At 36.5% G+C, this 14,909-nt stretch overlaps 1 protein-coding gene across 1 annotated transcript in view; it reads right to left on the reverse strand.

Annotated features, from left to right (window-relative positions):
• The window catches only part of METTL16 (methyltransferase 16, RNA N6-adenosine), a 61,547-nt gene that overhangs the window by 25,694 nt on the left and 20,944 nt on the right, over nucleotides 1–14,909 (reverse strand). The window contains exons 4-6 of the mRNA XM_080680008.1: nucleotides 12,024–12,164; nucleotides 9,998–10,113; nucleotides 8,056–8,198 (exon numbers count right to left, since the gene is read on the reverse strand). Of these exons, the coding sequence (XP_080536134.1) occupies nucleotides 8,056–8,198; nucleotides 9,998–10,113; nucleotides 12,024–12,164 (400 nt within the window). The remainder of the gene's footprint in view (nucleotides 1–8,055; nucleotides 8,199–9,997; nucleotides 10,114–12,023; nucleotides 12,165–14,909) is intronic.

Below are 14,909 nucleotides of genomic sequence, written 5' to 3' on the forward strand. Positions count from 1 at the left end.
AAATTCACCAGGAAATTCAGGAATTGGATTGTTATGATGATGTTCCAGAAGATGATGACATGATTGTCATTGAATAAATGAGTAAATTCTTGATACTGTAGGATTCACAGTTTGTCTGGTTTGTGTTGACAACTACCGTACTACCGTACCGTATACAGGTAATAAATTTCCTTTATTTTCATTTAACAATAAATGTGTACCATATTCTTCTTCATGGAAAAATAAGACATCCCCTGAAAATAAGACCTAGCATGTCTTTGGGGGCAAAAATTAATATAAGACACTGTCTTATTTTTGGGAAAACACGGTAGCATCCATTAAAAATTATGAGGTATTAAAAGTAGCAGGAAAAATCAATCATTAGAAACAGACCAAGACTTATTTCACTTAGCATAGTACCCTTTAGGTCCATACATGTTGCCTGTGGCAAGACTTCATTCTTTTTTATGGCTGAGTAATATTCCATTATAAATACAATATCGTCTTTAGTTTGCATATCAAAGGCAGGCTCAATCTGGGTCCTTTGCTATCTCTAAAAATTGGCTAGCCCAGGGAGGGGCAGTCTCTCTCCACCCAGAAAGATTTTCAAGACGTCAAAACCTCATAATATATAGAAAATAAAAAGCATTTACAATACAAAGCCAGACACAAAAATCTACATTCCATATGATTCATTTATATGAAAGTCTAGAACAGGTCAAAACACTATGACAAAATGATCAGTAGTCACTAGAGGCTGGGATGGGGTAAAGGAGCACCAGGGAACCTTTTATGGTAATGGAAAGCCAAGAAATAGGCTAGGACAGAGGCAAAAGAAAGATACTATAAATTTCCTCAGGAGATGAAGAAAAGCCAATAATGCCCGTCCGGCCAGCGTGGCTCAGTGGTTGAGTGTGGACCTATGAGCCAGAAAGTCACAGTTTGATTTCTGATAGGGGCACATGCCCGGGTTTCGGGCTTACTCCCCAGTATGGGGGTCTACAGGAGGCAGCTGATCAATGATTGTCTTTCATTGATGTTTCTGTCTCTCTCTACTTCTCCCTTCCTCTCTGAAATCAATAAAGATATATTTAAAAATAAATAAATAAATAAAACCAGGTTGTATGACCATGCTTAAAAAAAAAGCCACTCTATAAGTAGATCCTTGGTGTAAGGTGAATACTATATTACGAATATTTTAAGATTTAATATCATCAATATACTTAACTGTTTTCTGCAACAGAATTATAAAAAAAGCAGAGGTGCCGAAACCGGTTTGGCTCAGTGGATAGAGCATCGGCCTGTGGACTGAAGGGTCCCGGGTTCGATTCCGGTCAAGGGCATGTACCTTGGTTGCGGGCACATCCCCAGTAGGAGGTGTGCAGGAGGCAGCTGATCAATGTTTCTCTCTCATCGATGTTTCTAACTCTCTATCCCTCTCCCTTCCTCTCTGTAAAAAAATCAATAAAATATATTTAAAAAAAAAAAAAAAAAAAGCAGAGGTAACTGGGTGTATTAAAAATTCTAATAGATCCTAGCTACTTTCAACAGGCATCCTGTGACAACTAATCAAAATGCAAGTAGAAAAAAAATGAACAAAAGAAAGATCTAGTTACCCAGGAGACTTTGAACCCATTATACTATTTTAATGATGAAAGTAGCATTCTACTCTTTATAGAATTTAGCAATTCCTCTGAAACAGCAGGTTTCAAAAAAAGTATTTTGAGCCCTGGTCAGTGTGGTTCATTCAGTTGAGCATGGCCCTGTGCACCAAGGGGTCGCGCAGGTGCCATACCTGGTCAGGGCACATGCCGGGGTTGTGGGCTCAGTCCCCAGTAGGGTGTGTCCAGGAGGCAGCTGATAGATGTTTCCCTCTCATCAATGTTTCTCTCTCTCCCTTCTCCCTTCCTCTCTCTCTCTCAAATCAATAAAAACATATTTTTTTAAAAAAATTATTCTTTTTAAAAATTTTATCTTTATTGTTGAAAGTATTATAAATGTCCCCCCCCCCCCCCCCGCATTGACTACCTCTACCCCACTCCCTTCCTCTCTCCAGGTCTTCCCCAACTTTTGTCTGTTCACCCATGAGCTATGCATATATGCATATAAGTTCACTGTTTAATCTTTTCCCGCCCACTCTACCCCCTTCCCTCTGAAATACATACGTCTATTGCATGCTTCAATGTCTCTGGATATTTTTTGTTCATCAGTTTATTCTGTTCACTAGATTCCACATATAAGTGAGATCATATACTTGTCTTTCTCTAACTGGCTTATTTTGCTTAGCATAATACTCTCCAGGTCCCTCCATGCTGTCTCAAAGGTTAAGAGATATTTCCTTTTTACAGCTGCATAATATTCCATAGTATAAATGTACATTTTTAAAATCCATTCATTGACTGATGGGCATTTGGGCTGTTTCCAGATCTTAGCTATTACAAATAACGCTGCTATTGTTTTTATTGACTTTAGAGAGAGAGGAAGGGAAAGGGATAGATAGAAAGATCAATGAGAGAGAAACATCATTCAGCTGCCTCCTGCATGCCCCCTGCTGGAGATCAAGCTCTTTAAAAAAAGGGAAAAGAAAAAGTATTTTGAAATAATTTCAAATGTACAGGAGTTGCAAGATTAGTACAAATGATTCCAGTATACTCTTCACCCAGATTCAACAATTAACATTTTCCTCCATTTGCTTGCTCTGTATCTTTTTCTAAACCATTTGAGACTGAGCTACAGATATCATTGTGTCCCTTGAATCCTAAATATTTTGGCATGTACATTTTTATTTTATTTATTTATTTTAAAATATATTTTACTGATTTTTTTACAGAGAGGAAGGGAGTGGGATAAAGAGTCAGAAACATCGATGAGAGAGAAACACCGATCAGCTGCCTCCTGCACACACCCTACTGGGGATGTGCCCGCAACCAAGGTACATGCCCTTGACCGGAATCGAACCTGGGACCCTTCAGTCCGCAGGCCGACGCTCTACCCACTGAGCCAAACTGGTCAGGGCGGCATGTACATTTTTAAAACAAGGAGATTTTCTTTCACAACCACAAAACAATGATCAAATTGAAAAAATTTAACACTCATACAATACTATTATCTGGAATACAGTCTGTATTCAAATTTCACTAATTATCCCAGTAATGTGTTTCATGACAATTTTCTTCTTTGATGCAAGACCCAATCTAGGATCATGCATTTCATTTACATGTCAAGTCTTTTTAGTCTCTCAATCTAAAAACAGTTTGGGTCTATTTTTTACTTTCACAACCTTCGTATTTTTGAAGAACTGTCTTACAAAATTTCTTGAGTTTGTTTAACGTTTCCTCATAGTTAGATTCAGGTTACATATATGTGTACATATATATATGAAGAGCACAGAGGTGCTGCTGTGCCCTTCTAGGCACCTCACATCAGGAGGTGGTCACCTAGTCAAGGAGGTATTCCCCCAGCTTTCTCCACTGTAAAGCTACCATATTTCTCTTTGTAATTATAAGTAATCTGTGGGGAGATGCTTTGAAACTATGTAAATATCTTGTTACTCTTCAAATTTTCCATTGTTGATTCTTCCACAAATCAATTATTACTATAAAGATTACAAAATGATTTTTCTAACTTTATTATTCCTTCTACATTTATTAGTTGGCATTCTACTGTAATGAAGAACATTTCCTCTATTCCCCTGATGCATTTTACTTGCTTATTTTATGCAGTGACTTATAAGGCATTCTGAAATCATACTGTCCTATATTTGGCTTGAGTTGGCTCCTATGTTCTTCTGACATTTAATACCATAAAAAGGTATTCCACCAATCTTATAGACAAGAAAAATAAAGTGGCTTACCCTTTTATTAAAGCAAGTCAAAGCTCACAGTAGAACTGGACAGTCTTTCAGCTGAAGCATTAACTACAATCTCAGTTATAAAATCTACAATTGTTCCCTGTGCTATTACTTACAGTACCCTACAACTATACCAGCTCCTAGTTTAAAAAACAGAAAGGGAGGGAAAACTCTATATTAACATAAAATAACAAAGTAGTTGTAATGTTTCCTTTCCACACCATGGACCTTAGCATTTAAATCTACTGGATCCTAAAACAGTCAAGAGTTAAAATAATGGTATTTAATATTCATTATTATTAATTATATCAAATATATACTCATTTAATTCTATGACCACTCTGTGAGGTAGTTATTGTTACCCCATTTTACCAGTGAGAAAACAAAATTAAAATATAAGTCAAAGAATCACATTTCAAAAGGACCAGACTATTAAATTTATTGCCCATCACCAAATATGTGGATTATACCGAAATATAAGAAGTATCCACCATCTGGCAGGGGGTAGAGAATGAAAAGGAAAAAGCAAAAAGAGGGAGCTTGGGTGAAAGCAATATTAAGTTGGGACTGTTAGATACAGATCTTTGGTTCCTGGAAAAATTGTAAAATCATTGCCATAAGGGCATCAACTATAGACTGACTGACGAATGACAGAGTGAATTCAGGCCATGAGAAGTCTGATAAAGTCTGTTAATTTATTTAAAAAGTTAGTAGAGTGAGTCTGTAAAAAAGAAAATGTTAGTAAACTCAAATCATAGGCACAAAAAGTGAAAGGATGACAGGCACCTACAAATCATCAATGATAGAGGGGCTGTCTAATAATGTTATATGTAAATTATACCAATTAATATAAAGAGAAGGCTGTCTAACTAGAAATCCAATTGCAGGCTGGGTGCAGAGGCTGCATGGGTGGTAGAAAGAGCACTGGACCAGAATCAGGACATATAAGGCCCAAGTCTCTAATCTGTACAACTAAGAGGCTGTATATACCTCCCAAGGGCCTTCCAGCTGCAAAATTCCTTAAGATACAAAACAAAACTGCAGTTGCTGCAGGTGAGGTATCTTGAGTGCCATCACTGAGATCAGTCTAATAAATTGAACTTATTTCACCCCATAATGTTACAAATTCTGCTTAGTTCTGCATTTTACTAGCAAAAAGAAAATAAATTAGATAAGAAGCAGATGGGTTAAAATACTTGTTTTAATCCCTTATTTTTCAGAGCTTTAAAATATGCAGCTTCCACAACATTCTAAAATGTGAGAATTGCATAGTAGTATAAACAATATGTCAACCATAAAAATATGAGGGAGGACATGAACAGGTAATATGTACAAGTGAAAGTTGTCATGGTATGATGTGAAACTGTAAACAATATTTGCAAGTAATACTTTCAAAAAACATTGCTCTATTTTGGTTTCAAAAAAAGCACTTCATGCCATGGCTGGTGTTGTTCAATGGTTAGAGCATCAGCCTGTGCATCCGAGGGTCTCAGGTTCTATTCCTGGTCAAGGGCATGCACCTGGGTTGCAAGTTTGATTCCTAGCCCCTTTGGGGTGCATGGAGGAGACAACCAATTGATGGTCTTTCTCCTCCCCCCTCCTTTCCACTCTCTAAAAATCAATGGAAAAAATATCCTCTGGTGAGGATTAACAAAACAAAAACAAAAACACTTCATTTTCTCTATTCTTCCTATTATCATTCCTCCTCTCAACTTGCCAGAGTCCTAACAACAGACAAGACTGCTGAACCCTGTTTTTAATAAATCATAATCAGATAAGGTGACACCAACCTCAAAATAGTCAACTCTCTAGAGACATGACAAGCTCTAGTTCCTTTACAACATATTTTTGTAAGTCAAATAGGACTTTGGAAATAATAATAATTGACTGGTTAAAAGCCTCCTGAAAATAACCTTCCCCATTTTCCTGGTTAGCACCAGTCCCTTCTAAAGATGACAGATACTAAAATGGCCACATGGCCCTGGTTACCTCTTTTCATGAGTTTCAGACTCTGCTACCTTTCTTTAAGTCTATTTTACTTACTCAGACTCTTCCCAATGCTCAGTATTACTTAAGTTTCTTTTTTCTACATATCTTCATGGATCTTTTAATAAATCAATTTAAAACAACAATTTATTAACTTTTGGCTTCAACAATGTATAAATTTCTATGACAGACCATCCAATAATCCAGTTGCTTTTCACAAATATTTAAATAAACTCACATTTAACAAATCAGGATATATGATTTTGAAACTGGCCTTTCAGCCTGGGTGGTGTGGCTCAGTGGTTGAACCTATGAACTAGGAGGTCACAGTTCAATTCCCAGTCAGGGCACATGCCCAGATTTCGGGCTCCATCCCCAGTGTAGGGAATGCAGGAAGACAGCCAATCAATGATTCTCTCTCATCATTGATGTTTCTGTTTCTCTCTCCTTCCTTCCTTCCTCTCTGAAATCAATAAAAATCTATTTAAAAAAAGAAAAGAAATTGGCCTTCTACTAAAATAAGCAGCTTTAAATACCTATAAATCCTAAAAAGTAAAAAGAAAAAATGTCTTCCCTATCCAGCAATTCCACTTCTGGGAATATACCCAAAGGAATTGAAAGCAGGGAATTAAGAGATACTTGAACACCCTGTTCATAGCAACATTATCCACAACAGCCAAAGCAACCCAAATGTCGATCAACAGATGAAAAGGATAAAAAAAAAAAAAATAGTATATACATACAATAAGATATTATTCAACCTTAAAAAGGAAATTCTAAAAAAAAAAAAAAAAGCCCCGCCAGTGTGGCTCAGTGGTTAAGCGTAGACCTATCAACCAGGAAGTCACAGTTTGATTTCTGGTCAGGGCACGTGCCTGGGTTGCGGGCTCGATCTTCAGTGTGGGGCGTGCAGGAAGCAGCCAATCAATGATTCTCTCTCACATTTATGTTTCTATCTCTCTCTCCCTTCCTCTCTGAAATCAGTAAAAATATATTTTAAAAAAAAAGGAAATTCTAACACACTCTATAATATGGACGAACACTGAGGACATGATGCTAAGTGAAAGAAGCCAGTCACAAAAGAACAAAAACTATCTGACTCTATTTATATAAGGTACCCAGAATAGTCAAATTCATAGAGATAAAAAGTAGAATGCTGCCCAGTGGATAGAGTGTCGGCCTGCAGACTGAGGGGTCCCAGGTTCGATTCTGGTTAGGGGCACATGCCTGGGTTGCGGGCTTGATCCCCATTAGGGGACATGCAGGAGGCGGCTGATCAATGATTTTCTCTCAACATTGATGTTTCTCTTTCCCTCTCCCTTCCTCTCTGAAATCAATAAAGATATATAAAAAAATTTTTTTTTTCAAAAGTAGAATGCTGGTTGCCAGGGGTTGGGGGAAAAGAGGAATGGGAAGTTGCTGTTTAATGTGTATAGAGTTTTACTTTTCCAAGAAGAAAGAGTTCTGGAGATTAGTTGCGCAACAATATGAATGTACTTAACACTACTAAACTGTACACTTTAAAAATGGTTAAGATGTTAAATTTTGTTATGTACATTTTATCACAATTTAAAAAAAAATCTTCTGTATGTCCCAAAGCTAAATTCTAGGGTTGAAAACCTTTTAGTTTTGAACTACTGCGTTATCCATAATTTCAACAACACTTAGCAGGGTGAGAATTCAAGTGAGACAAATAGCTCTTTTTGAGTACCTTATGCTGCTTAATAACAGGTGTGTTGCCCGAAATAATTAGCTTTTAAAAAGGAACTCTCCTTTGGAACTGGTTAGTCATCTCAGTTTCCCTTCATTAAGTTCTTGATAGCTCAATGTCCTCATATTTGTCATTGTTTGGGAGACCTGATTCCAAGAACATAATTGCTTCAAGGGCTAGGCAACTAATTTATCTGGTTCATGGGGCAGATTTGAACCCATCTATTTTCTAATCATAAGCCATATTTGAATCTGTTTTATTCCATCACAGTACCAAAATAAAAGCAATACAATCATATGGTATTTTCTTCCTTGCTATCCATGTAGTATAGATGACTACAGGAAATGCAAATCAATTTAAGGCATGAGAGCATCCTTAGAAACAGGGTCTCTGAATACTGTAAGATGTGCTACCTTTTCAATTTTTGTTTGTTCTTTAGACAACTGTGATTACATTTACTCTAAGTGACATGGTTTCCTTTGGAATTACACAGGGGGAAAATATTCCCATATCGTAATAACCAACTTACCGCAATCTTTTTTTAAGTTGTAAACTGTCATGGATGATTCTTTTAACAAACTCTAATTCGCCTCCTTCTGCCATGATCTCTGTTATACCTCCTGTATTTACCGAACTAGGTGGAGGTCTTCGAGGATTTCGAGAGTTTACTCCCTGAAATACAACAAAAAACACTGGTGAAAAATTGTACACCTTAAGACCAAATCTTTGACTGTAATCTAGTTCTAAATAAGAATGCTTAGGCAAAATTTTAGTTTCCAAATGTCATGCTAGCTTTAGGATTTAAAAATCATATAATCATTCCAATATTACATTTTAAAAACTGCATTCATGCAAATATTCCTTCCTAGGATCTTTTATCTTCCATCTTTGTTTGTGATTAAACATACAAATATTCTCACCCAAAGATTAGATAAATATTTATTTGTTTTCGTCTAGTACTTTTGTGGTTTTACCTTTTAAATTTAATTCACTTGTACACCTCAGACCATATTTAAAAAAATAACTCAAATGGATCTAAGGTCTAAATATAAAAGCTACAACTATAAAACTCTTAGAAGAAAACATAACAATACATCTTCATGATCTTAGATTAAGCAATGGTTTCTTAAATGATTTCAAAAGCATAAGCAACAACAAAAACAACAAAATAGATAAACTGGACTGCCTAAACATTAAAAACTTTTGATCTACAAAGTACACCACCAAGAAAGTAAGAAAAGCCTTAGCCAGTTTGGCTTAGTTGATAGAGCGTCGGTCTGCAGACTGAAGGGTCCTGGGTTCAATTCCAGTAAAGGTACTTGACCAGGTTGCAGGCTCAATCCCCAGTAGGGGTCTTTCGGGAGGCAGCCAAACAAGGATTCTCTCACATCATTGATGTTTCTATCTCTCTCTTTCTCACCCTTCCTTTCTGAAATCAATAAAAATATACTTAAAAAAAATAAAAGTAAGAAAGACAAGCCACAGAATGGAAGGATATTTTTACAAATAATATATCTAATAAGAGATTTGTATCTAGAATACACAAAGAATTCTTACAATAATAAAAAACAAACATTTTTAATGGGCAAAGGATCTGAATAGTTATTTCTCCAAAGAAGATACAAATGGCCAATAAGCCCATGAAAAAATTTTCAAATTAGCTATCAGAGAAATGCACAGCAAAACGAAATGATAGTATACCCACTGGAATGACCATAATTAAGATAAATAATAACAAGTGTTAAGTGAGGCAAAAGGAGATTTACAGTTGTTCATATGGAAAATAACACAGTAATTAAATAATAATACAAAAATAAACACTAGATGAAAAAAAATAGGTTAAATCAATATTTTATAGTACTGTTTTTATTAGGTTCTTTGTTTTTAATTCAATGTATCTTTCCATATTCATAAGCAAATATATTTTTCATTTGAAGTTACAAAGACTAAATTGGACATTTGTTTACTATCAAATGATAGGTGGCAGTAAAAACAGTTAAGCTCCTCCCTAAGCCAATAAACCCAATGCAGGACTATATTGTGACCTAAATTGGTCCAATCAGAAGAAACCCAAAAGCGTAATGGTCTGGGGAAGAAAAGAGTTCTCTCTTTCCCCTTCCCCCCTCCACAAATATCACTCTGCCACAAGTAAACCAGCCTGAGAACAAAAACAACCAAGGGTGAGGTCAGAGCCAAGAGAAACCTGGAAAAACTGAGCCTTAGCTTTGATACTATTTTGATCCCCTTGATCAAATTATTCCTAAGTCGACACTACTGCTGGATTTCTCAGATATATGAGCCAATAAACTTTCTTTCTTGTTAAAAGTCTGTCTGAATTGGGTTTTCAGGTGCTTGATTACAAAAGCATCCAGATACAGCTTCCAAAACAAAATCTGCTCTTTGCTCTTATTTTTGCAAGCAAGGTAAACTTAGATAAATATTCAATTACTTTAAAGGAGAGGATATTTTACCTTGGCTTCCAACTGATTGGCAAAAAAGGGAGGATTGCACATGCAAAAGTCATAGATTATCTCAGATTCTTCTTTAAGAGCATCCATCAGAAGTGTCTTCTGTGGTACTTTTACAACTAGGAGAAAAAAATAGAAACTGTTAACCAATATTAATGCTGTGGTAGTTTTCAAATATGTCCACAAATTCTTTGATAATAGTCCCTTCAAAAGGTGGAGTTTGATTTCCCTCTCCTTAAGTATAGGTTGCACTCTCTGACTCGCTTTTATTGAACAGAATATGATGGAAGTGACAGACAGGGTGTCACTTCTGAGGCTCGATCATAAAAAGTAATATGGCTTCTTCCTTGTCCCATCTTCTGAATTACCTGCTCTAGGAGAAGCCAGTAATACAGGCTTCAGTATCTCTCCTTACAATAATGACTTTGTGGAATCTCTTTATGGGAGTCTCTTAAATAAATCAAAAACACAAATAAATCCCAGCCCTTTATATATAAGACTAGAGGCCCAGTGCATGAAAATTTGTGTACTGGGGAGGGGGGGTGTCCTTCAGTCCCTCTGCAGGAGGCGACCAGGTGGCCAATCAAGGAACTGTGCCTGCTGGCGCGCCCCTTCCCTTCCCTCATTGCCCCTCTGCTGCCGCCCTGCCGCCGCCCTGCCCCCATCGTCATCCCCTTCCTCTGCCTTGGCTGGCCTGGCGCTGCCTGCTCACGGGCCCTGCCCCCTTCTGCTGTTCGATCAATTTGCATGTTATGCTTTTATTATATAGGATAAACACAAAAGTAAAAAGTAACGGATTATTAAGGGAATTCAACTATTTGTAGCAGAGTTCCATATACTGAAATTAATTTAATCAACAGTGGGGTTTTCTTACTTTTAAAATCGTGGTGACTAAAAAAAATAAAACAAAATAAAAAACACCCGGCCGGTGTGGCTCAATGGTTGAGAATTGACCTATGAACCAGGAGGTCAAAGTTCGATTCCCAGTCATGGCACAGGCCAGGTTTCGGACTTGGTCCCCAGCAGGGGGCATGCAGGAGGCAGCCGGTCAATGATTCTCATCATTGATGTTTCTCTCTCTCTCTCTCTCTCTCTCCCTCTCTCTCTCTCTCTCTCTCTCTCTCCCTCTCCCTTCCTCTCTAAAATCAATAAAAATATTTTTTTAAAAATAAATAAAATCTTGGTTACCAGGTTACTTCACATACAGTTGATTCTATTATTTACAGTATCTGAACATATATTTATGTTCTATAAAGTCATCACAACCACTGAATTAGTGAATACTGAACTATTGGCTCTGGGGAGAAATACAGTGTGGGTTAGGTAACTGTAAGCCTCTGGCCCAACATTTTCATCAACCAATCAATATAAATCTTATTTTATGTTTTTGTTTAAAGGTACTTTATTTAATATATATTGTTGATTCATTAACACTGAACTCATGGTCAACAGCACTATAAGTCATGTCTGAACGAAGCTTATCTAACACATGTATTTTCTCTGCAAGGCACATCACAGCCTTCTTGCACTCAGGAACACTAGACAGCACTTAAGCACTATATTTAGGGGCCATTTTAAACAATAAAATCATCAAGAAAAAGCACAAAAGTGCAAAGAAAATGGCACTAAACAGACCATGAAAAGGACACTTTACAGTGTGAGAGCTGAAACAAGAAGGCAGAGCATCACCTTGTTCAACTTCAGCTGGGAACATGCATGTTGGGTGACTCAAATTTTTTGCTGCCTTGTACATGTCTATGGATAACTACCAAAGTACCACAAGCACTGTTTTGGAGTTAAAAATAACCCCATGTAGGCAAATTTTAGCAAGTAGGCAAATTCAAAATACAGAATCGACAAATTATGAGGCTTGATTGTATTTACTATACATCTTTCTTCAATTACAATGTACCAGATTTTTTAAATTACCAAAGTTTGTATATTAAAGCAAAAGAATAAGATGTGTTAAATTAGAAAAAAAGGTTAATAAAACAAAGCTTAAAAGAGATATTTATTCTGCAGAGCTAACCTTTTATAAGATCAGATAAGTTATTCTGTTCCACATTTTTCTTTGCATAGTTGAAGCACATATCATCTACTTCTGTTGCAAGAAAATACCAGCCATTTAAGGTACTTCCAAGTAAAGGATAGATGCAGGATGCTCCAGTACCTAGTAAAATAAAAATTCAAAACACATTGCATATACCTGAGGGAGAAGTGAGAATAATAAGCAAAAACACCATTCTTTTCTTAGAATTTTTATAGCCTTGACAGTGGCTTCTGGGTTCTCTAGTCTATAAATATAAAAGGCTAAGTAACCGACTGTATGTACGTCCGATCGTCCAACCGGCCGGTACGTATGATGCGCACTGGCAATTTAAAAATAAACGTTGACTCACACATGTGGAATATATATAAAGCTCTCGCTGGTGCCAATGGCATGCATTTGTTTTGATCTGTCATTGTCGATCATGAATTTGGTTGACACTTCTATTATAGAGAAAGGGCAAGTTATTATGCTATTAAAATATGTCTTCTAATTAATTTCCTTTCAATGTGCACGAATCCGTGCACCAAGCCACTAGTTATTTCATGTGTTTGTCTTATCCCATAATTAGATTCAAATTTCTTAAGAGTTCAGAAATCTTACTAACCTCTTTTTTGTATGTTTGTTGTATATAAAATGAAGTATGTATAAATGGCTGGTGAGCAAGGAATACATGACTGATTAACTGATAATTGTCAAAACAATTTAATTTGCTTTATAAAATGTCTTCATTTAAAAATCTCACACAAATCTTTATTTTCTTAAAAGAAATCAATGTTAATTGTTAAATCACCACAGTACTAAAATAGATCAATGGACACCCTAGATCCCAAAAGTTGAAAAAAATACATAAGGCATAGAAATGTTATATTAAACCCCTCTAGTTCCCCACATATCTGTGAATTGTTACTTGAAGGAAACCAGAATTAAAAGGGGGAAAAATTTTAAAGAGAAAATTTATATCTTCGATGTGGAGACATGGAAACACATTTGATCCAGATCTAAAACATCACTCAGCCAGCATGGCTCAGTTGTTGAGCATCAACCTGTGAACCAGGAGGTCACGATTTGATTCCCGGTCAAGGCACATGCCAGGGTTGCAAGCTCAATCCCCAATGTGGGGCGTGTAGGAGGCAGCCAATCAATGATTCTCTCTCATCATTGATGTTTCTCTCTCTCTCCTCTGCCCTTCCTCTCTGAAATCAATAAAAATTGATCACTTAAATTATTCAAGTTCTATGGAAAGCTGAATGACAATAAAAATATATTTTTAAAAAATACATCTTATAAAAACAAAAAACACATCAATCACTGGCTTGACCACCAAAGTTTCAAAGGGACATTCATAGGCAAATGCTCCAGGCAAAGATAATTCTTTGACAACTAGGGTTTGGTCCTAAATTTGTATGTAGAACCTCTAACTATACACTAATCTCAAATATTGCTTTCACAGCCATTGACTAATCTTGGCCAATAAGATCTTAAAGTGAAAAAAAGCCAGTTTTTCTCCCAAAGGCCTAAGTAGTTAGCTCATACCAGCCACTCCAGGCCTGTTTTCCTCTGTTCATATCCTGGCACAGGAAGAGTGCAGGCTAGAACTCCTAACCCAGAGGAAACACAGGCTCATCTTACAGCTTCAAAAACAGGGCAACTGATGGCCAGAACATTTAAGCTCTTCGACATAGTGATTGCTAAACTTCCTATCATGTTTACCTAGTAACATCCAGGCCCTGATGCTACTGGACCAACACCTCCTTGGGGACATGTGATGTGGTGAGGGAAAGGATGGTAAAGGGTCCTCAAGCTCCTCTCAGAAGCCACAGTTATTTACCCCTCCTAGCCATTGTGGTAAAAGAGTCATGCAGAATAAGAAATTTCAAGCAGCACTTTCATCTATGCAGGGGGAAAAAAAAATCCAGACCATATCCCCAAGCTCTTGATCTCACACAACTGTCTCTCTCTTCATATTTCAATTTTTTTAAAGCAAAAAAAAAGTACACTTTCCTTCAGTTGCCCAACGATAAAGAGGTAAAAGTCCTGTCCTTCGCCAAAAAAATCAAGTTTCTCAATTCTTAAGACCAAAGACTTGCATTTTAACACCCGAATCCCCTGAGAAAGCTGAATGACATTCTTAAATGGTAAAAAATCTTGTAATGATAAATAAAAAATGGAAAGTGTATAATCATAGAATTAGAGCAAAGTGATGGAGTCTGGGGGAAGAATTTATATAGAACTCTAATTAGAATGAATGTGATTTCAGCACCAGTGCCCCTTATGAAGAGCTAAAATCCATTAACCTCCTATATCCCCAAGTGTTATTTTAGAAGGTTTAGGGCATAATTAAAATAAATTAGTACTAAATAAGCTCTGAAGCTTTTTAAGCTTTCTATAACCCATCAGCCAGAAGCTTTTGTTAAACCCCATTACTTTTATATAGGACTTAGCTTATATGGGGTGTTCAGATTTTTTAAAGTCAAAAGAATCACATATTTATCAATATTCAACGAATTATTAACTGGATACCTACTACTAGGCACCAGACCGTTTTTAGTCCTTGGGATATTATAGTATGCAAAAAGGTAACAGGCTCTGCACTTTGCAAGCTAGTGGTAGAGAAAGACATTAACCAATCAAGTAAGTGAATATGTAGTTAAAAACTAAAAAAACACCCACAACAACCCTGGCTGTTTTTGCTCGGTGGTTAGAGCATCAACCCTAGGACCTCACTTAGTGACTAAAAGAAGAAAGAGTAAAATAAGTTTCAGTGGTTCGCATAAACAGGCATTAGTTGTTCCTGACAGTATTTAGTAATATAATCAGATCTTTCCTTTTCTTTTTTAAATTATTCAAGTTCTATATATTATTTTT

This window comes from Plecotus auritus, assembly GCF_963455305.1.
Source record: "Plecotus auritus genome assembly, chromosome: 7".
NCBI lineage: Eukaryota > Metazoa > Chordata > Mammalia > Chiroptera > Vespertilionidae > Plecotus > Plecotus auritus.